Raw genomic sequence first — 24,917 nt, 5'->3', positions numbered from 1 at the left:
ACTATGCTATATCGAATTTGTTTTTCTTGTCTGGATTTTTAATTGAATATATTTACAAGCTGGCTGGCAAAGCTTCCCTACATGCTCACGGGAAATATTACTAAAGGAGATAGGCACTTGTGGTCTGACAGACCTGCCTCGACCTCCGATTCCTGCACTCCAATACGTTTGTTTTCTTCATCTCCTGCTGCATTTGTATAAGCAAGGTATTATTGGGGGAAAAAAGCAAGACAAAAACATGCACGCTTTGTTACAAGCTTGTCAAATAAAAGATAAATATCAAACAAAAAACATCCACAATAACATAAAAACCCTTAATCTGTCACATACATTATTTTCTGTGAATTAAAAATTGAATAAATCCTTTTGCTATTTTTCGTTAATATTTCTGGTTTACTCCAATGACCTTCTTCTGAAAGTAATGATGGTCATATGCCGTCCTTAATAACCCAATTTCTTAATGAATTATTGAAACATCAGAAAGCAGACAATAAATACCAAAGCAGAAAAAGCAGACATATATTGATGTATAATTGGTTCACAAGCATCTACTGCTTGGCTTTGGTTTAGTTTCTCTTGCAAGAGAAGACAGGCCTACATTCTCAAAGAGCATATTTAAAACTATGTATAAATCCTAAGCAAGTGGGCATACTCTGTACCTTAATATGTGCTGAATAAACAAAGCAAATGTTTCTCCAGCTTGGAAAAAAAAGTATCCTCAATTTGCCAGGTAATAGGCTTTTCACCTTTCAGAAAGACAGGTGCTTCTCCATCAGTACCTATAGCTAGATAGATACTGCTGCCTAGAGCATATCTAAATCTTAGAGAATACTGAAATAGCTGGAAACAACAGTGAAGGTATATATACATCTATGATTAAAGGTATAAACACCACAAATGCACTTCTTTTATCTCATTAAATAAGAACCAAAACTTTTTGTGACAAAGCTCATCTAATACCAGGGTAACAACCATAATGACATACAAAAGTGTTGTGGTGAATAACTGGTGTACCGTAAGGCTGCTTTCATTTAAATGTCAGTTATTAAGCGTTGTTTTGATATGATGCAATATATTGTAGTTTTTCAAGGTTCAGATTATGATTACTTATTGATTTTTTGTACTCTTTTTCCAATTATTTTTTTTACAGTTCTCTCATTACTTGTATAGGTTTATGTGCAACTACACAGTTCATTGAATTATTTGACTTTAGCTTTAGCAAGCAGTTTTAAAATTATGATTGCATGCTAGTTCTAACTGGTTATTGCTAATAAGGAGAAAGATTTAGGTAATAATCAATGCCAATGCAATGGAAACTAATGTCTACATAGCTTTCTGTTTTGTAATTCTGAGATAAAATCATGATATTTAAATTGCAACCAAAATTGTATCTGTTCCATACTGTAAAATATTCAGCAGGGACACCATGTCTACAGTCAACCTTTTCTCATTGAGAAAAAAATCACGTATAAAAGGTGTGTCAAAGACTTTTAACAAAATTGGTTCCAGGAGAAGTGAACAAAATGGTTTTGGCATGTTGGTACCCTAACACATAAATAAACCATGGCTGTCATGAGCACAGCTCTATGACTGTTTGCTCATTTTTCTTTATGCCAATATTAGAATCAGAGCTAGAAGTTAAGACCTTCAAATGGCATGAAGAGACAGGTTTTTAATTCCTCCTTTTGCCAATACACGAGAATACTATGAACCATTACTTCCTCTGAAAGGTACGAACCTTTCAAGTAAGGCCTGTGTTATGGGTAACATTTCTTAAGTTTTTCAATGGAACTGTACTAATGCAAATAAAATATTTGAAAAGTCCTCAGAATAATTAGGGGCTGAACTCTACTGCCTCTCAGGAGATTGAACTAAGCATCCACAAGTAAAACCCAAAGGTCCAAAGGTGTATCTTTGCAAATTCCTAGTGGAAATAAAAAATTAAAAAAAAAAAAATTAAATTAAAAAGAGGTATTCCTGCATTATCAGAAGACATACTGTGGTAACACAGAAATGTATGCACAAGAAGATTGGGTGCAAATATTTATATCTGTGGTTTTTGAATTCTGCTGATTGACTACAAGTTCCCAGCCAAGCTTAAGTTAGTCCAAGTTCCTATCCAGTATGATGCATATGTGATCAATCATGTTCTACAATGCAAACTACCAGTATGCCATATATTTTTAAAAACCTGTGAAAGCGCAGCTGACAGAATATGATAGAAGTGTGACCAGTGTAGATAGAGGTTTTCTGCAACTTCATTACAATAATCTTTCTCTACATCCCATCAAGCTACGTTAGGGTGCTGAAAAATACAGAATAAAATTCCTTCTTATGTTGCAGAATTATGTTCATTTAGTGGGAAATTATGCTCTGAATGAGACAAAACAGTAAATAGTAGTTGTGTTTTCCTAACCATCAGAGTATCTCAGTAACTCACATTGCATTCTGTCTGACTTGTGACAATGCAGTTGATAGTATAGCTATTTTCATTTAAAGCCTTGAAACTCTGTCTGAGTGAGAGGAAAAAAAAATGGAGTTATGGCTGACAGCTATCCCTGATTAAAGCTAATCAACTACCCCTGTTAATTCCATTTGTAGGTAATTTTATTCTGGAATAAGACCACCCATACCTGAAATTAAGAGAGGACAGTTAATCAGTATTAATGTCAGCTTTAATGGTCTCTGAAATAACTTCCTCATAACACCAGATTATTATGAGATCATGTAATTAAAGTCTGTACCACTGAGCATAAATAGAAGGGCAAATTCTGGCTGAGCTCTACTATCAGCTGAATTTCTCAGCACTTCATTTTTATACTTTAAGGTTTTATGGCAGATGTTTGGCCTGACAAACTTCTAGGTTTTTGGTTGGATGAATGGTGTGTTCTTGTGTGTGTGTGTGTTTTTTTTTTGTTTTGGTTTGGTTTGTTTTTTTGGTAGGGATGAAGAAGAGCTACATTTATTCTTAAGAAGTAGAAGGAAAAATTTCTGTTAGGAAAAAATACTCCCTCTTTGGTTAGTAATTAACAGTAAATCAAAAGGGTTAATACTGAATATTTTCAAGACCACTTTATAGTGTTCTATTTTAACTAGAAGCAAGCAGTCCTTGAGTTCACCCTTCTACCAAGATGAGGAAGAACGAAGGAATATAATATAGAAACAAACAGGGGGAAAAAGGTCTTGCTAATTCTTAGAGTTATAAATATCCCAGTATTCATTTATGGTCTATAGTATGGATAACACAGAACATTTAAGAGGCATATACCAATTTAAATGCTAAAACCAGGTACTATTTAATACTCTTGTTTTTCTACAAATGTTGATTATAAACAAGATACATGTAGCTCTATCATAACTTAAAAATATGCATAAGTTCAGCTAACGTCCTGTGGCGTGTTGTTAGTGGAAATCTGGTTAAACCTTAAGAGTTGTCCCAGACCATAACAATTTTCCATTCATCTAACATGAAAATATACTACATGAAGAAGTTACAAGAAAAAGTAAAATTACCTAGATGCTCATGGAACGTTCTAGCTAGTTAAGATAATAATGTACATTTCAGAGATACCCAGTCTCACTGAACAGGTAAATCTGATACTTGAAGCAATGCAGCTGCAGGAAGCTAAGGAATTAGGCAAAGTTTCATGACCATAAAGAATTGCGAATGCAACACAGCTAGTCATATCTGGATGCTCTCCTGCTGAGTATGTGGGGGATTGAGAAGAAGGCAGATACGTCAGTGTTCTACCGTTAGGAATGGTCGTTCATAGCTACTCAGATAAATTCCATAAGAACAAACTTCTGTGGCTGTTCTGGAGTTTAGAATCTAAAAGATTCTTGTTCCAAGAATCTACAACCACATAACACAGTTCACTGAACTAAATCTCAGGCCAATTTCTTTTAATACTGATCCTAATCAGTAAAGCAGTTACCCACAGTGTTTTTTCCTGTAGATTCCTTCCCTTCCAGTTCTAATCACATAAATGTAAGCAAGGCATATTCCACCTTACACTGAGTGCTGCACGAGAACAAAATTGCAAATAGCTCCCTTCTTCCTACCTGAGTACCAGCATTTGTGCTACATTTTAAGAAACGTTATGCAATGGCCACCTTGCAATAGATTATTCAAATTTATACAAATTAAATGTGGATACTGTAGGAGTTACAGAGGTTTTTCTTTTTCTTCTACAAGACTCACAAGCCTTCTAACTCCTGTTTATCTACAACATACATTTAATTAATTCCTTTAATCGGTATAATTTTAACTTTATCTAGTCACAGAATCCTTGATTTCAAATTACAGAAAAGCTAGCCTTCACTGTGTGTTTCCATGCAATATAAAATCTCCTCTCATTTAAGTCAACTATATACTTCTATGGGAACAGAAAGGACTACTTCTCCAAGACAATGGCATTTTCCAGTACAGTCATACAACCTTCCCTTATTGAGGCATCTCTTTTGAATACCAACAGGTCTTATAATAACACATAAAAATCTACTCAAATGTCTACAAAGTTTTCAGGTTTACTTGCTGATTTATTTGCTAAATAATAACATAAGTCCACCCATACAACTATAGTCAGTGTTTTTGATTCTACTAGATTTCAGTTTTTATTACTGGCACTTCAATTGCTGAAAATAACTTTTTGTAAAATGCAATTCTCCAGAGTCAAAAATTACTATTAATCATAATTATATTCTGCCTTTGCCATGAGTTAGGTAATCTGCTGTTCTTGTACAGGGTTATTCCTTTTAAAGAAATTGACTACTTCCCTTCAAGAAAAGGATTAGAAAATCCTAAAAAAGAATAGAAAAAGCCTCAAAATAGAATTAGTTGCAATTAGAATATGAGCTCTTAATTCATGATAAAAAATTACATAGAATACTGTGTGATAGCTGGATAACTATAGATTGAATTTTTAACTACAGTATTTTCCACCTTCATACTTGCAAAATTCAATATGAAATTTGTCTAGGTACTGTGGCTTGAGTCTCTGATGACACTTTGATGAAAACTCCAGTATCTGTGGATTTCACAGTTTTCCAAAGCCCAGATTTTCCAAAAAGACCGCTTTAGACAGAATTACAGGAAAATATTACTTAGTCTTCACGTAAAAACAGAGTTTCAGCAGTACTTACCAGAGCAAACAATTCTAGTAATCCTATAAAAATAATTATTTTATTGTATTTACTATTTTTCTCACTATGGAACCTACGATGTAAGTAAGACTGCTACCCTCTCCAATCAAACAGTAAAACGATCCAGTACTTCAAATTGCTGCCCCAGAGAGCTCACAGTCTACATAGATATGCTAAGCAAAGTGCAAGGAAAAGTGGTAAATCATGAAAGTGTATATAGCAATGACAGCAAACATCAGGTGATTAGATGTGATTATTTCCTCACACACCTGGATTGTATTTCATATAAGCATTTCACAGCACATAAGACGACGGAAAAATGAATATACTAGGGTGATGATCTGAGAAAACAGAGTTTTCTTGTCATGAAGTTTTGCTTCCAAAATGGAAATAAGCACCATAAACATTTCAAACACTAAATTAAAAAGTCTGATGAAACAAATACAGTTATACTACATATAGACCCTCAGTGGTATAACAAAGGACTGCAATTGATATCTTATGGCTTGTTAAGCAAATTAAATGGCTTCAATTGTACAAAATAGAAAGGGATTTAATTTTATGTGAAAGTATTATCACTATTTTGAAAGACTATCTTGATTCAATTATTTTTTGCTCCTATATTCTTTAAAAAATACCAAGTAATTCAGCTACTGTAAAAAAACACATTTGCAATAAAAACCATAGTTCTGACTCAATGCGTGGTTAACATCAAATATGGCAAATAGCCTCAAATGCTTAAATTTCCTGAAGTACCTGAAGTGCTAATCCTGAAAAGATAGATACATATGTAGGTTAGCTCGCTTCAATAGAACTTGAAATACTCTTATTTGCTGCATTGTAAATCCTTAGTATTTAAAAATAGGTATATATCTAGGTACCTTTTAATGATGATTGTATTTAGATAATATTATTTATTATCTTTTTTCATGGAGAATCCTGTAAAATTTATGAGCCATGGGTCTGAATACAAAAAAGACTAAATAATTATCACAGTGTTTCTGGCTATGTCTATGCAATCAAGTAACATCAATTGCAGTTGGGTTTATTTTTCCCTATATAACCTCTTAAAAAGGCTTTCAGGTGAAAAACAAACCCTCCTTTATGTACAGACCTTCAAAAGGTTCTATCTCCTTGTCTCCATTGTCTAGGGAAAGTAATAAAAAAAACAAAAAAGAAACAAAAAAAGGGAACCAAAGCACAGGGGTTAAAAACAACGTAAGTTTTATAAAAGATACAATATACATGTTTAGAAGGATTTGAAAAAAAAAAAAGAAGAAGAAGAAAAAAAAAAACACGAGTGTATTTGAATGTATGTCCATTTAGACAGAATTTGCACAGCACATCTAGTTATCAGATGTGAAAGGGTGAAAATGCATTTGCTATCAAAAACATGTCTATAGTCCTCTGTTTCTAAACATTTTGGAAGATGCTTTTATGTATTGACGAGTGCTTTTATGAGATATTAAAGATCAGCACAATTACAGCATCAATAAAACATGAATCATGAACCATCTTGCTGGCCTTCCCTATTTTAAAGATTATTACCTATTTTCTTGCTCTTCCTGTTTCAAAGTGAAGAGGTTTCACATTGGTACTCTGTAACACACTCCATGTGAGTCCCCAAGTGATCAACTATGTTCCTAATTCCCAAAAGAGCAAGAATTTTCTCACTAAACAACATATAAAAGATCATTTCCTGTGCCTGTTGAAGTCAGTGACAAAACATCTCTTGAGTTCAAAAGGAACAGGATCGTGCTAATAGTTAGTCCATCTTGGTTCATATTGTTGATGACTATTGTAATGTTGATGATTCATTTCAGTCAAGAATCTTGTAGATGTTAAAATATAATGAAAGGAAATACAGTACAAAATACAATACTACTATCAAATCCTAGTTCTGTACACAGAAACTCAAGAGCTTTCAAATGTAATGACCAAAGGAAAATAAGAACTTGACCGCCATGAGCAATTTTGCAAGGTCATTAAGGAGAAAAACATACACTTACTTCTCTCCAACGTCCCTTTTGGTGGGAGCTGTGGTAGCTGCCTGCCCCTTCGCCCTACTACCGGAGTACTTGATGGACTTGTCTGAACAGACCCAGTTCGAGGATGTGACCTATGAGACACATATCAAAACAAACCATAGCAATTAAATGACACGTTCATCCTTAAATACGTTCATGAACTGATAAAAGTACTAATTAGGTTTTAGATCACTTGGGACCCTTGCTGTCCCACAGTGAAACTATTAACTCTTTTCATTAAAATAAATAAATAAATAAATAATAATAATATAAAAAAAAAAAAAAGATTGAAAAGAGAAATCTCTCCCTGAAAAGAAAAAAAGACAAAAACAAACCAAACTAAGGCTAAACACCCATAAGCTGCTTGTTTGCACAGTCAGGCCAGAAAATGTATTGTATGTACATTCACGTGCACATGTGCACAATACCTGCATGCACATACAATTATCCACAGACCAAATTCAATAATCTTTCCTCAGTTTGTATTTGGTTAAATTCCCATTTAGTGGCAAAGAGATTAAAGGAATTTGAATAAACAAAATAAGTAATAAACTGAGCAAAGACACTGGGATTTGACTCTACATCTCACTGGGGATTTGATGTTACTATCTCTCACTTTCAGAAAGCAAAAGAATGTATTCTGCAGCTCTAAAGTAAGGAGAGGCTTACTGAGTATCTGTCTCCTAGACCAAAATATACTCATCTTTTTACTGAATTATGTTTACCCTCAGAGTAATGTATAGACATCTGCAAAGTGTCAATCGGTAAAGGTAAAGTATTCAAACAGGAACAATACAGACTATGGCACAGTAAAATGTAGTCAGAAAAAATGATGGTTAAAATGGTAGTTAAAACACAAAGTTAGTACAGTTCATTTGAAGAAACATTTTTGTAAAAAAAATAGTTTCATTTGATGTTATAATGGTTGTTCCATAAGCGATGTCTGATGAACACAAATAATTTCTCATTCTGTAAGAGAAAATTATGATAATTATGAGGTGTTTCATGTAGGAAACTATCCAAGATTCCTGATCAATGAGAAATCACAAAAACAAATGTAGTTAAATACTGTTAGTAAACAATTTACAATGGCAGCCACACCATTATATCCAGAATAGAATATAAATAGTGTGTTGGCACTGACAGGGTTAGTATCTAGAGCTACTAGTGATCAGCTAAGGATGAGAGGCAATACCAATTAGCTACTGGGAAAATAAAATGGTGAGCTGGTGGGGCAGAAGGGGATTAGTCTGATTGATTTGTCTGTTTCACCTCGGTAAGGCAGGTGAAGGAGGGGCAGATCTTCCAGTCATTAATGAAGGCATCGACCTGATGAGGTTTGAGTCAGGACGCTCTGTGGATCGGGAGCGGGAGTTGGTCCGCTCTAGCATAGGCCGTTGCTCTGTTGATCTGGATCTTTGATATGGCTGTCTATCTGCTGCTTCACAATTCCTGTAATGTTAGTCAAAAAGCAGCTCAGTTGACTTTTCTATTAATTATAAAATATGCTGCATGATACTGGTTTGGAGAAAATAATTTTGTTATCTACATTTTCTTTGGCAAATTTTCTGAGTTCGCTTCTTGATAACATACAGTTTTTTTAAACATGTATGCATTGGCTTGCTCAAATTCTTGATAAATGGGCTGAAATGTTTCCAATGTCACAGTAATGACTATCTATGCAATAGTCTGTTTCCTGACAATTTCTGGGTAAAAATATTGTTTTTCTGTTTAATAATACATCAGCCTTGGAGGAAAAAAAATAGCTGGCATAATATTAAGTCTCACTGATGCTAAGGAGTTGTTTAATTGAGCATTTTAATTGAGCGTTTTTACTCACATCGATAGATTTTTACAGACTCCATTACCTTCAGAGGTAGCACTCTTTAATAATTGTTTGTAGGAAAGTCCAAAGCAAATTTGGTCACATTCCAGACATTGTAATTAATATGTAGCACTGTTAACTGCATTACTATTCTCAGGACATTTGTTAAAATATTGGCTAGGCCATAGTGATGGATTTATATGCAGTACTTGGAATACAGTCAGATGAGGATCTACAATACCATTAGTCCTTTCAGAGGTTCCTCCAACTACAGAAATTTTGGGTTATAATCAAAAACAAATTAAAGAAAAAAAATATTTAACCCTCAGTCTAAAGAATAGTGTCAAAACAGCAATGAAAAAAGTCAGCAACAGATGCAACAGGAAGAAAGTAGAATGAACAAAAAAAGGAATTTCTGCATCAACTGGTCGGGCCTTCTGCTATCACAGGCAATTAATCACGTCATTACTTTCAGAAATTAATCAAGCCTAACCTCTTCACAGTGTAATTTTTCTATTTGCAAGGAGTAATAATGGCTAGCAATATGATAAAATATGTAAAATCAAGGTAATTTTAAAAGTAAAATCTATATCCTGATGAAGCTGCTTATTAAATTCATACTCCTTCCAGTTCTACGAGAGTAACTGAACAGCAACAGAGTACACATGGTGAACTGTTAGTTTTTTTTTTTTTAATTCAGCTCAGACATCCTTTTTACAATGAAGTCTGTTAATACAAAGAGTGACTGGATGGTGATTACGTGTAACGAGGATTCATACTTCAATTAGTATCAAAAATGAGAGAGAGACACACCACAGCCTCATTATGTATGAAGAGTCTTATGTCATTAACAACATTTTTTTTCTAAGACTATATTGGGGCAGAATATAGTTTTCTCTAGGATGGCAAACTTTGCTGAATGGGTCAATAGATGTATTCATTAAAACAAATGTCTCCTTGTGCCTTCTATGAGGTAACAGCTGGATTCCTTGAGAGCAACAAGGAATGGCCGCAGACAGGTTCAGAATAATACCATTCACCAAGAACCTACATCTAGAAGCTCCTAACAAGCACACAGACCACACTGAGAAACATAATGGCAACTGTAAGCTCAGGCACTAAAAGATCAGAGGAAAAGTACAATGAGCCTGGCACAAAACCACAAAAAAATTACCTCACTTCTTCTTCTATCAGTTCTGATTCTGAATATGACGCTTCATCAGCAAAAACATCCACTGTCTCGCTTCTTTTACATTGTGGGCAAATAAAGAAACACAACCTTAGCTTTGATATGAAAGTTGCTTAGTTTAAGGTAACTGTTTAAGACAGGTTTTAGTGCTACAGAAGGTGAGAAAGCTGTCACCCATCTGCATGGTGGTTAAAAAAAATAACTTTTTGACTATGGGAATAAATTCTAAGAAAAACAATTCCTGAATTCAGCATAATTACAGAATATGGCCAAGTTCCAGACAGCCCACCCCTATTTTGTGTACCCACATGTTAGAAAATCAATGAGCTGACAGAGATTTATTTTCTCCTTTTGGTCTCCCACCAAAAGTAGGTTTCATTCCATTTTCTATTTCTCTCCCTGTCCCAACAGCAGGTAGGACACAGAGAGGAACAGGTGAGTAGCAACCACAACTCATGCAAACACTTCACGAGAAATTAAGCCTCTTTCATTTGTTACTCCTAAGGCTTCGCTCTCTTTAGATGTTAATAAGAAATAGGTTTTAGGATATCAGGGATCTGACTCATTGCCTCTTTCAGAAGGCAGGAAGTCATTTTTACCATTAGGGCCAATACTAATGACTTAGTGGGGTTGTTTGTATTCTGGAGAGCATCATGGGGCGGGCCACGGTATCAAACCTCTGTGCTAACAGGCAAAGACCTCAGAAATTTCATATTCGATAGTTAATATAAGTAGTCAATTTGCTGCAATCTGCAGCTGGCATTTACTTCAGGTAGAAAAACAACTGGGAGTTGCCAGAAGGGAAAGAGAACACAGATTTTGGCAGTGAACCTTTTCCTCTTAGATCAAACTTTGGCACCACTGTTGCTTTTGTAGATCAAAGGATTTGAAGAGTAAGCGTAATCTTGAGGTTCAGATGAGGTGTTACCCTCACATTATAGGTTTACGAAATGCAAACCTCTCCATACCCACAGTAGCAAATGGAGAGCTATAAAAGCGTGACAGCCTTCCACTTGAGAACATCACTGTGTTTTTTGACCATACACATACAGAGAACAATTCAATAGACACATTATAGTCTAGAGTGAAACAGGAATATTCTTTGTCCTAACTTTTTAAAATCATTTTCACAGTAGAAATGTGCTTTAAGACCCAGGTCTTCAGAGAAGAACTGTCCCTTTTACAGAAAAAATACCACTCCAATAACCAGCTTGGACAGTTATTGCTCCTCATCTACCACAATACACAACAACGTATTAACACTACAGTCAAACTACAGGCATGGAGAGAGAGTTTTTAAGACATCTCAATGAATGAAAAACAGATGTTCATGACTTCAGGTAACATTCTGGAGTGCTTATGGTCCCAAGTTATCTAGATGAAACTTTCCTCTAGTCTGACTACAGGACATAAAATGGCTGACTCTGGTCATAAAATATGAATTACTGATTTTTAAAGAGGAAAAGATAAAAGACATTCAACAACTACAAAATATTTTAATATATGTGACAGCTTTTTATCTTTGCCAACAGACTCATTATGAAAAATAAAGTTCATGATAGTGACCTCTTCCTCTTTAGCATTGTCTAACATAACATCCTTTCTACCTTTGCTAAGGAAATCATGCTTGGTAGGGGGCCAACTCTTCTGTCAAAATCTACAAGACTTGTGGGCATAACTCTCACAACAATGAAAGAGCAGAGCAGGGTCTACTTTTTAATCAAGCACATCTATCACTTTGAAACTGTTTGAGCTCTCTGTAAGACACCATGCTGAAAAGCTCTGTATTTAAATTTAAATTTTATAGTCCAAACCCATCCAAACTAGAATTAGAATTCCAACTATATTTAGGTAGCACTGTAAATTCTTGTAACTAAAATATCTAACCAAAGATGCTACAACATTTAATACTAACTACTAACTACTGATCAATCTGCATTGTTCTACACTCATATTCTGGAAATTGCAAAATATAATTCTTTTCCCAATGCAGAAAGTAACCACTTCTGATTTTTAATTTTTCAGATTTGTTACTTCTATTAACAAGTAAAAAGGAGAATTTTCAACAAATGAATGCATTCATTGATCTAGACTCATGTACAGAAAAAGCCTTACAAAAGATTAATATTTTTCCATACTAAGCAATCATAAGAGCTTACAACACAAATACTTTCTTTTTTTCCCCCAAATAACTGAAAGTTTATTTGAAATCCCATGTATAACACCTTTTTACTGTGTTCAAGACTAAAAAAGTACACTATGAGATCATGCCAATCAAAATTTTATAAGTACTAGGGTGTTCTTGTAACAAAAAGCTGAAGAAATAAAAATAGAATTGTTGTAGAATTACAATACACTATAATTCAGCTCCTAGCACATCTTTTTTTTCATCTAGAAACACTGAGCACAGAACAAGAAAAATACAGCAATACATTTTCTAATGATCATAATTTCAAACTCCAGCTAATATATAATGGTAATACCTGTCAGTGTCTGTGGATGGTTGCTGGATTTCAATCCTTGGACATGTTATTCTTCTACTAGCTATAGGAACTTTGCTGTTTAGTCACAGACACAAGATCCTCTGTTAGCATAACATAAATAAGCATGTCTACAAACAACTGAGATTTCTAGTACCAAGAGCAAATTTAAATTTGAGTCACAAGTACTGTAATGGAAAATGGGAGTACACTGCCAAAATACTGAGATAAATTAGTGACTGGTTAGCCTCACCAAATCAATCATCCATACCTACAAAGGAACTTAATATAAAATTATGTGTGCTATAGTTTTTAAAAGCCAGACGTGTAATGTTTTTAAATATTCTCACAAAATAAACAAAAGCAGAAGGTAAAGCAAGCTGCAGTAACATTCAACCATATTTATATATCCATATATACACACACATGTAGACATTCACACGCACACCACACTGCGGTTTATATAACTACAAATTACTTGACAGTCACAGGAATGACTACACTGTAGCATGCCATTATCTGAGCTACTTTTCTAATAGCTAATGCAGCTATGCAGACAGAGCAGAGAACTCGGCTGTGATCCCAGGCACACTGTGCTCCACACTGCTACGTGCAGGCAGCTACAGCTACAGAAACTCAGTTGCTTACAGCTTGCTTAGGTATCTGTATATGGCACTGCAGTCACGTTAGTGATTCTGTTGTAGACATAGTTAATCATACTAACATGTGATAGCATGATGCAATTGCTAAAATGCTTAAAGAAAGCACATGCAGCTACATCTATAGAGATTTACTCTCTGTGATGCATCTTCTCATCCACAGATTTTACGGTAGTTTACTGACAAATAGCAAAGGCCTTCCTGTAGAGAGTTAGCCACATTGTTTTTAAGAGGTCACTTCCAACCCAAATTACTTTATGATTCTGTGGATGCAGCCAGAGAGTTATGCTACCTATTACAATCAAATACCGACAAAACCAGTTGTCACAGATGCTATATGTATCTGCATTAAAACGTCAGAAAGTACTGCAAATGAGCTAGTAACAGTAGTTTAACTTAACCAGTTAACTTCCAGTCGTTTAAGAATCAGTTTCCAGTATTTTACTTAAAGGTAATTTCTCAAAAAAGGAGCCTTTAAGTTTAGAATTTCCTCACACTAAGGTGGACCAAAGAATGCAAGCAACATTTATGTCTCCTCATATCTTACTGATTTATTTGGCTTGACCTGTTAAATTTCTCATATTAATATATAATCATATTTTTATTCTGTACTTAAAATATGAAATGTATGGAGGTGTTCTTTCAATTTTAATTTAAAAGTCTGAGAGATTTAAGTAGAATTATGCTATAATATGTTAAATGTTTGGTTTTACACAATTGTGTCTTGGTACTTATAAAATACATTCTCACCTATACGGCCAGTTTCCTTTTATAGTACTTTTGTCTTTTACTAACTATTTCTAACTGTTAGCATCTTTAACAAAAACACTCAGTTGACACAAATTAAATAATCCCATGGCAGGAACAGATACCTGCATCTTCCTAAGATGATTCACTGAAGATTGTGATAAACATGATTAACATTCAAAAGCTGGAAACACAAAATTCTCAGAGAGAAATGAAATCTTCTTTCTCCCCAGTTCCTGCCCAGCTCAAGTCTGAATATACTTATGTGACTCTCTCTAGGATAACCATCTAAATTTTAATTAAAATATTAGAAATATTCCTAAGTACAACTGTTCCAGCTTTTTAACTTTCTTACACAGTTTTTCCCCATTTTGGAATACAAAATTTCACCCACTCAACTTGAACGTGTGATCATAATGTATGAAGAGTGACACAAACACACAAGGGTTCTGATGAACATATTGTTCATGACTGAAGAGTAAGTGGTATATAAGACAACTCATAGAGCAGCATTTCCCACTAAGACTTGAATGTTCAAATGCAGAGAGAGCACTTAGACTATAGACTAATTATGTGAATTAGATGTAGGCTCAAAATCAAGCGTGTACCTAAATATGCCCTCGTACTGTGCAGGACTAAATACCAAATTTGCAAAGCACTTGTCCTTGGTAGTTTGTGTTGTTTTTTTCATGTCTTAATTCAAACTTGAGTTGTACAAGTTGTAGTTGGTCTCTTTTTTTTTTAAGTTAACATTTTAGAAGATCAATAATGTGGCAGACATTTAATTAATAAAATATCTCAAACTACGCTTAATAGTGCATATCCATGTTTATTTTTCTTAACCTCTTGCAGTAGACCTGTAACTCTGACCTCAATGTCAACAGGACAACAAGAGTTTTGTCACCTGATGAGAAGAACAGGATTTCAATCAGATCATTCCAAGATAAGCAGTTATGTAATTCTTTGTTATCTTTAAAGCTCTTAAATCATGAAAGAGCAAAATATCACACTGTTACCATTAAAGGTGTTCAGTAAATCTACTGATATGAACAGAATCTGATCCATTTCAGTAGTCCTTATTCTATTAAAGTATGTTCTATGCCTTACAGTGTACTTAAAAGTCATATTGATTTGCAACAAATGTTCTTATCCTTTCTTTCTTTTTGCACAGCTTTTGGAGATAAATTTAAATTGGGACAGAGTACTAAAAATAAGTTCTTTTTTCAAGTTACAAATCTGATTTTTTCTCAGATACTTACCTATGTCAGGATGTATACTGTACTAAATCTAAGACAAGTGAAGTAAGCTAAAACTATTTTAATGCGATTATCACAAGCAAATATAAAAGCCTTGTTTACACTAAGCACTTTTCAGCCTTCTTCAAATGTTCTCCATTTTCAGTATGCTTGTGCACTTTCCCAGGAAGAACTACACACAACCCTTGCTGGTGGCACAAAAAAAGCATTTACTGAAAACACTTGAAGAGTTAGCAATCAGTGGAACTCTGCCTCAAAGAGCTAGTAAAGAAATATTGTTCCAATTGTCTTTATGGCTGCACTGATGTTAAGCCAAAAGACCCTTATAAACTCATCCAGAAAGCAGAGAAATTTTCATGAAAATGTCTTATGCCACTTTACTTAGTTTCAAGTCAACAAAGTCACATTCTCCTTTACTGTCTGAATTCCTTTTATAGGAATTAGTCAACATATATTGGACAAATATGAATTACAATTTTCTTTAAATAGCATTAGGACTACAGGTGAACTGTCAGTAACCCCTTAGGTAATTCTGTTTTCAGTATAAAGCTGTTTTATACAGCTTGTTGTATTCAACTGAGTACAACCTTACAGTCTTCCAATTATCTGTTTCAGGCACATGACTGTACCTGCAAAGAAATATATACTCATTTGTACAGCCACAAAAGAATAAATAGCATCCTAAAATTCAAAGTAGGGTCAATATTAAACTTATGGATAAGTAAAAAATAAGCCAATGCAAAGAATTAGTTCAATATTCATGGAGAGTTTACGTTATAATTTGTTTGCACAAAATTATAGCTTTTGAGATACCCATGCACAGAATTATTTTGTATAATTACACAATTAATTACATAACAAATATTTTTTAGATATAGTTTTGTAACTCTTATTAGACTTTATCAAGGAAAAATTCCCAGCAAATCAGTGGGAGCTTAACTCAAGAACTTAAGGATTTATCAGCAACTTGGACCCATACCATATGTTAGTTTTAGTCAGCCAAAATATGTCACTGGCATAGTCCACCTCCTATTTAGAAGACATAGAAAGGCAGAAGAAAGCAAGCTCTGCGCATATTCACAAAGGAAATAAGTAAAAATAAAGATAAATGTTGCAAGAGCTAGAAGAAAATGAGGGAGAAGCAGTGAAGTCAAACTAATAGCAAAAGTTTCTGTAAGGAAAATCTGTGTGTTCCTTTGATCAGGAGCCAAGTACAGGTGGGAAGAACTGAAGAGTTTAATGTACACACTGCTTTACATGGGTGATACATCAATCACATGGGGAGATAGGTTAGACAGTTGGAGCTAGGACTTTTCTAAATCTAAAAAGAATTAGGTCTCAAAGGCACATGCCCCAGCAGCGTGAATGTAGGCAGGTATTATCACTTAAAAAGCCCTTTTTCATTAAAGCAGCCCTTAGCAGTGAGAACATATTTTAAAAATAGTTCAAACATAATTAATGTTCTTTTTCTATCTGTAACTGAATAAAACAGCTTAATCTTGGAAAAAAAAAAAAAAAAAAAAAAAAAAAGACATAAATGTGCCTTGGTTCTGAGTCAAGAAAGCAAGAGATAAAGAAAAAATGTACTTATTCGGAATAAATTTAGTACAATAATAAACGAATTCTTATTATAAAGATCAGAAATACATTTTAGCTACATCTGCAACACTACACTCTTTACTTACCCATAATTTTCAGCTGAACCATTGACTACATGATCTGCCCATGAACTTGCACCATTGTACCACCTTTACAATGCAGTTAAAATAAAGAAGTGTTATAAAGAAACATATGTATTATTATTAACAGTCTAATTCATATGACATGATCACTTCTCAATAAAATGGGAAGCTTTCCAACAGTTTCCAAATCACTTTGTACATTTCCTACTTTTTCTTATGTATGAAGAAAATCAAATCTTTTTAAATTAAAAAACAAGCACTCTATTTTTTATTTTTCTTGACAGAATTCTTATTATATTTTACCTTGATTCTTTTCAACAGTTTAGCTATGAATTTCAGTTCCATAAAGCCTAACTGATCCCTAATATTTTCTTACACAAAAATCTTCAGGTTTTCAATGGCTATTGAGTTTTTGGAGTATTAAGAAGTAATTGTGGAGATTTACCATTCACAAAAATAACATTCTGAGAAGCAAAATACTAAAATCAAAAATACAATGTAGTAAAATACTGCTTTTAACTCCACATGCCTAACTTTTTCTAATTTATTCATTTTTCTATTTGCTTGTTTTATATGGTTGTTTAAGAAGCAAAAGAAAACTCACTTCACTCAGATCAATGAAAACCAATTAAATTTTATACCTATATTGTTCTTCCAGGTATTAAATATGGGCTACCTAAACATTTGCAGCAGTGTTTCAACAAATAAATTGAAGATAACATCAAAACACATGTAGAAACATTTTATCTGAAAATAGAGCCATGGAGAAAAGAAACAACGGGACAAAAATGATGCTTTGATTTCAGACACCAAAGGATAATCTGTTTCGGCAGCTTTATCCCAGTATGTTAAAAATATGTGCAAACCATCTATTATTTGGTCAAGGAGCTTCAACTGGGTATCTGGAGTTCCAGATTTTCAATGTCCTGCTTGGGTATAGCATTGGAACTGCAGTCGTCCTACTCAATGATTTCCACATGACAATGGGTGAGAAGCAAGGCAGAGATTTTCAGAAAAGATCAAGGGATCATGGCGTGCCCAACTTGAATATAAGTCTTCCTATGTCTGTACTGAAAGTCCCAGCCAAACTCTGCAGGTCGAACTGTTTAATGGCTTGAATATTGAATATATATCAGAGGGTTTTAATGATTATTTTTTTCCAGGAACCATAGCACGATACATGACGGATTTCTTGCATAACTCCATTTTTTGCTAACTTCTCAGGTTTCAGAATCTAAATTTTTGAGATATATTCACAAACTACATGATCTCACACTTCCTGGTCATTACGTTGAGGGAAAACAGTATGGGGTGCAGCATATGTGAGTGTTGCTCAGCTGCTCTTGTTTCTTCTCTATCAAATTGGATGGCACTAGTAATGACATTTTTGGCACAGTTTGTAGCCAGAATCACTGACTGGATGAAAGATACTTTAATATAATTTAACTTAGATTAGATTTAGATTTAGTTTAGTCTTAATTAGAATACAGCTGGAGAAGGACAGGTGTATCTTTATACTTGCCCTGCTTGTATGTGTCCTTAAAACTGAAGCCACTGTCTCCAGTTAGCCAGTATTTAGGTAAGCTTCTTCTGTAAAAGTGCTTTGTTATAGGCACCATAAATAAACAAGACTGGCTTTAAAACTGCAGTTTAATTTTTGTTGAATATGACTGCTTATTCATAGCAGCAAAATAAAATTCTTGCTATTAGTAAATAATTCTTGCTTTACCTGCTCCCATACTGTATACAGACAACAGATATTGCTTTAAAAAAGGACAAAGAAATGTAAAGGTCTAATTGTATAAAGGGATAGGAATGTAAACTTGCTTCTTTCTTTGGATATCTTTCTTTTTGAACTTTGTGTCTCTCTTTAAACGTGAAATGTTATTATCAAATAACTACTTCCAAAGATACTCTGAAAGCTTTCAGATTACACTTCAGATTTTAGTTATGTTCACTGTAATACACTATATGCCTATAAAAATTTAGTAAGAACAATAGTGCTTTTGGCTCCAGCACAGCAAGCACTCAGAATCAGGTTGAAGACTTTCAGTCATTTTTAAGTCAGTATGGGCATTAACATGTCAAAAGCTGAGGACTTTCTTAAGTCACGCAAGATATTAAAAGAATTAAATTGACGATTCTAAATTTTCCTATAATCGCTCTCTGTGACTGATAATGTTAGCCATTAGAAGTAAGTTAAGTGGTGAAAAGCCTTCAGTTAGACCTAACTGCTATGCACTAATCAGTTTTCCTCCCACATCTTCCAATGAATTTTTTTATTATTTTTTTGAATAAGAGATACCCTTAAAAAAAGCTCCAGAGTGAAGGCAATAAAGGGCTAAAAGAAAATGAAGTACTTAAAGCTCTGGAGATTAGTTGGTCTGTATTTAATAAAATGTTGCACATAGTGCGCTATAAACTTAAGTATCATCACTCTAGATGAATTAAAAATTTTAGACTACACTTCAGGAAAAATGCATTACTCATCTTTATCTATTTTTATGATAGAAATAAAAATACCTTTCAGGAGTATAGGTTGTGTCATCATAATATGTATTAGGCACTCTTCTCTCATGCCTAGTCCTCCTGAATATGGAATAAACAGCACAGGTATTTCAGACATTTTAAAGGTTGTTTCTTTTATGATGTGCTTTCTCTCACTGTATTTTTAAGATAGCAATGAACACAGAACACATTTATCTACTACATGTTCAGCAGTATCTTCTGAACATATATTTTCATAACTAAGTCATTTTAAACTTCTACTTTCGAATTATATTCAGGAGTGAAAAGTTACATCAACAGGAAAACAGAATTTAAGCAACCAGGGAATTTCACCGAGAATAGGATATGGTGTCTGCAAAATTTCTGACTGGTAAGATGAAAGCCAAAGAACAGAATAGGAGCAGAAGTTTGTTTCCTTAAGTGAAGCAAAAGAAATTTGCAGCCTGAAATACACTGCACATTTTACACAAAATGTGCAGAAGTCACCTTTTAGTGTCTTCCGAACTTGAACCTCAATGGATAAGTGAAAAAATGAAAATAGCACAAAGTGTGGTGTCCTCAGTGACTAAGATGAGCTCTGAGATAGAAAAGTTGAGAAGTAATTTCATGCTATGAGAGGCTTTCAGAAGATATTTTTTGGGGAGGAACTACTAATATTGGTAAACCTAGAAAAAGAGCATATTTTCATTTAAAAAACAACTGGATAAAAATCTTGAGATCATTCTGTCATTGAGATGATGTCTATGTCAGACAATTTAAAATGTGTGAATGTCAAATTATGAACTAGCCTGCAATAATACAGAAAACTGTGAATTGGGGGATACAAAGAATGTAATTATAGCACTACATGCACAGCCATGATGTCAATTATATATATATATGTTCAATTTGAGTAGCTCTGGCAGTGTGAACTGATATCAGCTAGTGCTGCCACATTAAAGAGTCAAGAAAAACTGGAGTGGGGTACAGAGGTACAGGGAGTACTTGAGAAAGCCAGTGTCCAAAGGGAAGTGAAGTCACTGACACTGCACATGTGCCTATTGTCTTTCTCAGATATATGTTGGAGCAAGTGTCTTGTCAACATTGCCTCCATGTCCTTTGGGAGGGAAATAGCTGGACCCCTTCAAAAGGGGGAACTATCACAAAAAGAAATGTCAAAATGCCATAGACTAAGAATGAATGCAGAAATTCAGGTTCTTCATAATGGAAATTCATCATAGAAGTATAGAACTAAAGACTATCAAAGCTGATAGACAAAATTCTTGAAGAGAACAAAAGAGTTAATGGGCTGGCTGTGAATGACTTTCAGATACACAACCAAATGAGCCTGGAATAATAAAGAAGACAAGTAATTTTGACTGATGTATATCTGTCCTGTCTGTAGGACATCCACACTGGTGGATTTACAGTGATTTAACTCTGTTCCAGATGAAAGATTCTTCCATGAATGCTGGACATTATAGAACAATCTGTGCAATTTTGATGAATAGCGGAAGCTGGAAATAGTTATTCTACATGCTTTAAAAAGTGAAAATAAAAGACATTAAGAGAGGTTGCTGCTTCTATCAACATGACATTGATTAAGCAGATGGAACTAAGAAGATGTGACTAACACCTTGACCTGCACCAATAATGTATTTTAAGGCACTAAACCAGAAAAAAAAATGGAAAAAAAAAAAAAAAAAAAGAAAAGGGTAAATATAGATGAGGAAATGTTGTTTAAGAAGCATTTTTTCATGTATTTCCAAAACTTAAAGAAGAAGAAATTACTTAGGGTTTTGCAATGTATAATGAGAAATTGGATAAAGGTTATGCTTTAAATGGCCCTTAAACGCCTAGAGAACTACTGGCAGAAAACTGACAAATAAAAAGGACAAAAAACTAGGAAAAATGATAGTAACTCTGAGGTACTCAGAACAGCTCATATCCAGTAAGATGTAACTTAACGCTAACGTACTCACAAGGAACCTGGATTCAAGAGGAGCAGAGGACCCAGGATCAGTTCCTAGACCTGAGGAATCTCAAGATACTGCTCTAACAGGGAGCTGAGGACATGCCATTTCATCTTAGATTTTCCTCTCTGACCCAAGAGGAATTAACTTTAATAGGCCTTCTCATAAACAAAGCCCTGGAAAAGATTTACTCCATTGCATTGCTTAAATTCTGTCTTTTTCATATTTCTGAACACTTTATTATCACTTTTGTCCTTAATTTTCATTGATCTTACTTTATTATTTTTTTTGATAAACTAATTTTTGTAGAAACAAAGATGAATATTTGCAAGTCATGTTTCTCAAACTAAGACAATTTAATAGCTGCAACTATCAGTAATATCTGAACAGTCACAGATACAGCCAGCAATATGAAACAGGTTCACATAAACCAATGCAAATGCCAGTATATAACTAAGGCACATAGCAGTATATAAAGATTAATTATTGAAAAAGTGTAACTACGAGCCATTTTCATTCCATATTTTCAGAAAACAAAATAAAAATCATTCTCCTTAATAAAGTTTTTATAGATGGGCTGAATTATTGAGTACGCACTTACTTCTTACCAGGTTTCATGCAAAACAGCATCATTTCCAATCAAATGTTAACTGAGTTCTAAAGCTTGTAACGTCTAATATATTGCAGAATTTTTCCAAAGCAATATTTCTTTAGAAGGAATAATTCTATGTTATTGTAAGATTTCCAGACTCTATTTTTCTTCTGTATCAAAAGCTAGTTTTACACCTACTAAAAAATGGTTATATATGCCTTGAACCCTGAGCAAACCCTAATGAAATTGTCAGAGAAGCTCATATCCAGATGGAAGTTATGAAGTTAATATATCAACAGTTCTTTAGTGCTCGGCATGAAAAATTTTATATAAAGCCTCTTGCAAAGCAATGGCCATATCAACCTTTATAACTACTATTTAAGATACGAAGCCACCACTTCCTTTTAAGTGGATTACAGTTTATTGGATTTATATCCTTATTCCTATCCATTCACAACCATGTAGTCATTCTTCTGTTTTGCAATATTTGCTGAAAATATCATAATCACAGTAGTATTTTTTGCATTTGTAGTGCAACAACAGCATGTCGTATTTCGTCTCTTAAAAGCAACTGTATTTCAACCATAATTACTTCACAGAAATTATTATGGGCTTAACTTCTCTCTACATTATTTTTAGATATAAATAGGAACGCTGATTGTCTGTAATCACACACAGTCGTTGTGAATGTATACAAGTACCCATAAATTACAGAATAAGCACTATATAAATATCTACAACATAAGCTTGTACTTGTATATTTCACTGTATTTTTCATTTTTCAGTTAAACAAAATATGAGATTTCAGAAAGACTCTATTTCTGTGTACTTTGAAGTAGATAAGTATTTCCTCATTATTTCAAAGAGAATAATAAGTACTAAAAGCGCTTTGAAAAATTCCAGCAAAAATAAGGGTTATACAAAGACCCTTATACATAATAACCATATAACCTAATTTATGAAATTGACTTCTATAAAACTCCTTAGCTTCTATTAGGATTCTGCCATACTACTGAGTCCTAAATATATACATACTCACAGAGTATCATAAAATATATCATGAAACAACTTCACTGTGTGTATCTGTCACTTAAAACATAGATCATATCCTTAGTTTGGAAACCAAACACAGTACTGTCAAAGTGCAAGAGGCAGAACTAACAATATGCTCCACATCAATTATACCTCTCAAGATCATAGTAAGCACCCTCAGAATAGGTACGGCACATCTTACGGGAGCGAAGTAATCTGATTGCATCTTCGCAAAAAAGAGGATACATTGTGTGATCCTGGCTGCCAAAACATAAAGGGTGAACACAATGAAAAGCAACACAAAGGTGAAATGAGGACAAAACAATATGAAAAGCAAGAAACTTAAGCAACAGAAATACTTGAAGAATACTCAGCTGGAACTTCGGTGAATTTAGCAGAACTAATTTGAATTAGCAGTTTGTTGACTTATTTACTGACTTTTTAAAACACATTGGAATAATGTTAGGATAGTCTCATGTTCATGTACTACCAATTGCAGTCCTTTGGCAGTGAAAAAAAATTAAAAAGGGAAGTATATGAAGAATTACACAGTGATTGTCTACATACTATGTTAGGAAATCTAATGCTGATATTAACTCAGCACTTCCAAGTTTTCTACCACTACACACACACTCAGAAAAGCAGAAGTGGACATGTAGGTACATAGAAGTACATGCATGATCCACGCAGAGTCACACAGAGGAAAACATATACCTGGCATCTCTATGATGGTGATCTGTGGACTGGGTGTACCGGTAACGAGGTAAAGTAACATAATGACTGAGCAGATGGCAGGAAGAAAAAAAAAACAAATATGAGACAATAAGATGGAGAAGGAATGATACACTTCACACAACACAAGACATAAAAATCTGAGAATACAGGGGCTACATGTGTGTCTGAAAGCAATCTCCAGAAGTCATATTGCCCATTCCCTTGCCTGCAGGCAGTGATAACTTCAGTATGAACAATATGTTTGGCAGAGGTTTACTTTGTCTGAAAGGCTAACACCATTGGGAAACCTGCCAGTCTGCCCCCACACAGCCAGCTCTGGAGCTTTACTGTTTCTGAGGGTGTTCTTTAATATTTATCCTACTGTGATAAAAGATGAACCTACATGAAATCCTCATTATTACTCAAAAAACTAATGAAGAGATATTCATCATATGACGTAACAAAACATACCAGAAAAGAAATCCATGCATTTCAAAATAATGAAAACAAGGTATTCACATTTTGTTTGTACTTTGAATAAAATTAAAACAACAACAACAACAAATCGTTATTATACATTACAGCAGCAATTCTTAAGTTTTTAAAAATAACATTCTCAAGTGATTAAAAATAGACTATTACTTCTCTTCTAGTACAAATTATATGTACAAAGTACAGAAAATATATATTTTTAAATATACTTTTTTTCACAATTTACAATGAATTATTACAATGCAGAAGAGAGTCCCTGGTCTACAGGTCCTCTGAAGTTGAGGTATTTTAAAGTGATGTCTAGTAACAAAAGTCCACAGTAGAAGTACAAAACACTTTTACTTCTCATGTCTTAATTTGCTTGTAGCTAATTATCTTCTAGTAATCAGACAAATTGTTACTGGTAGCTATATTACACATATTATCTTTGTCTCTTTTGTACATAGATAAAACATATCAATCAGCCACATGTAAATATTCCTTATAAGCATATTAGGATGGTTATATGTAGTATAAGAGATGTTTGTGTTCACTGCTTCCCAAACAAATGCAAAAGCACATAGCCACCACTATAAAAAGAGTGTAACTTAAGTCAAGAGTGTAACTTAAGTCCCTGGTTA

General features: G+C 34.0%; 1 protein-coding gene across 50 annotated transcripts in view; it reads right to left on the bottom strand.

The window, feature by feature from the left end:
• The window catches only part of RIMS2 (regulating synaptic membrane exocytosis 2), a 447,566-nt gene that overhangs the window by 122,881 nt on the left and 299,768 nt on the right, over positions 1 to 24,917 (bottom strand). For 30 of the 50 annotated variants that reach the window (XM_068672461.1, XM_068672422.1, XM_068672424.1 and 27 more), the window contains 6 exons: positions 23,806 to 23,871; positions 23,245 to 23,352; positions 19,531 to 19,596; positions 17,011 to 17,073; positions 8,442 to 8,621; positions 7,152 to 7,261 (listed from right to left, as the gene is read on the bottom strand). In XM_068672461.1, the coding sequence (XP_068528562.1) occupies positions 7,152 to 7,261; positions 8,442 to 8,621; positions 17,011 to 17,073; positions 19,531 to 19,596; positions 23,245 to 23,352; positions 23,806 to 23,871 (593 nt within the window). Of the gene's footprint in view, positions 1 to 6,256; positions 6,290 to 7,151; positions 7,262 to 8,441; positions 8,622 to 17,010; positions 17,074 to 19,530; positions 19,597 to 23,244; positions 23,353 to 23,805; positions 23,872 to 24,917 lie in introns of all 50 variants that reach the window. The other 20 variants (XM_068672466.1, XM_068672421.1, XM_068672429.1 and 17 more) reach the window with 7 other exon arrangements.

Source organism: Anas acuta, chromosome 2, assembly GCF_963932015.1.
Source record: "Anas acuta chromosome 2, bAnaAcu1.1, whole genome shotgun sequence".
NCBI classification, from domain to species: domain Eukaryota; kingdom Metazoa; phylum Chordata; class Aves; order Anseriformes; family Anatidae; genus Anas; species Anas acuta.
This window is presented reverse-complemented; position numbering and strand designations above follow the sequence as displayed.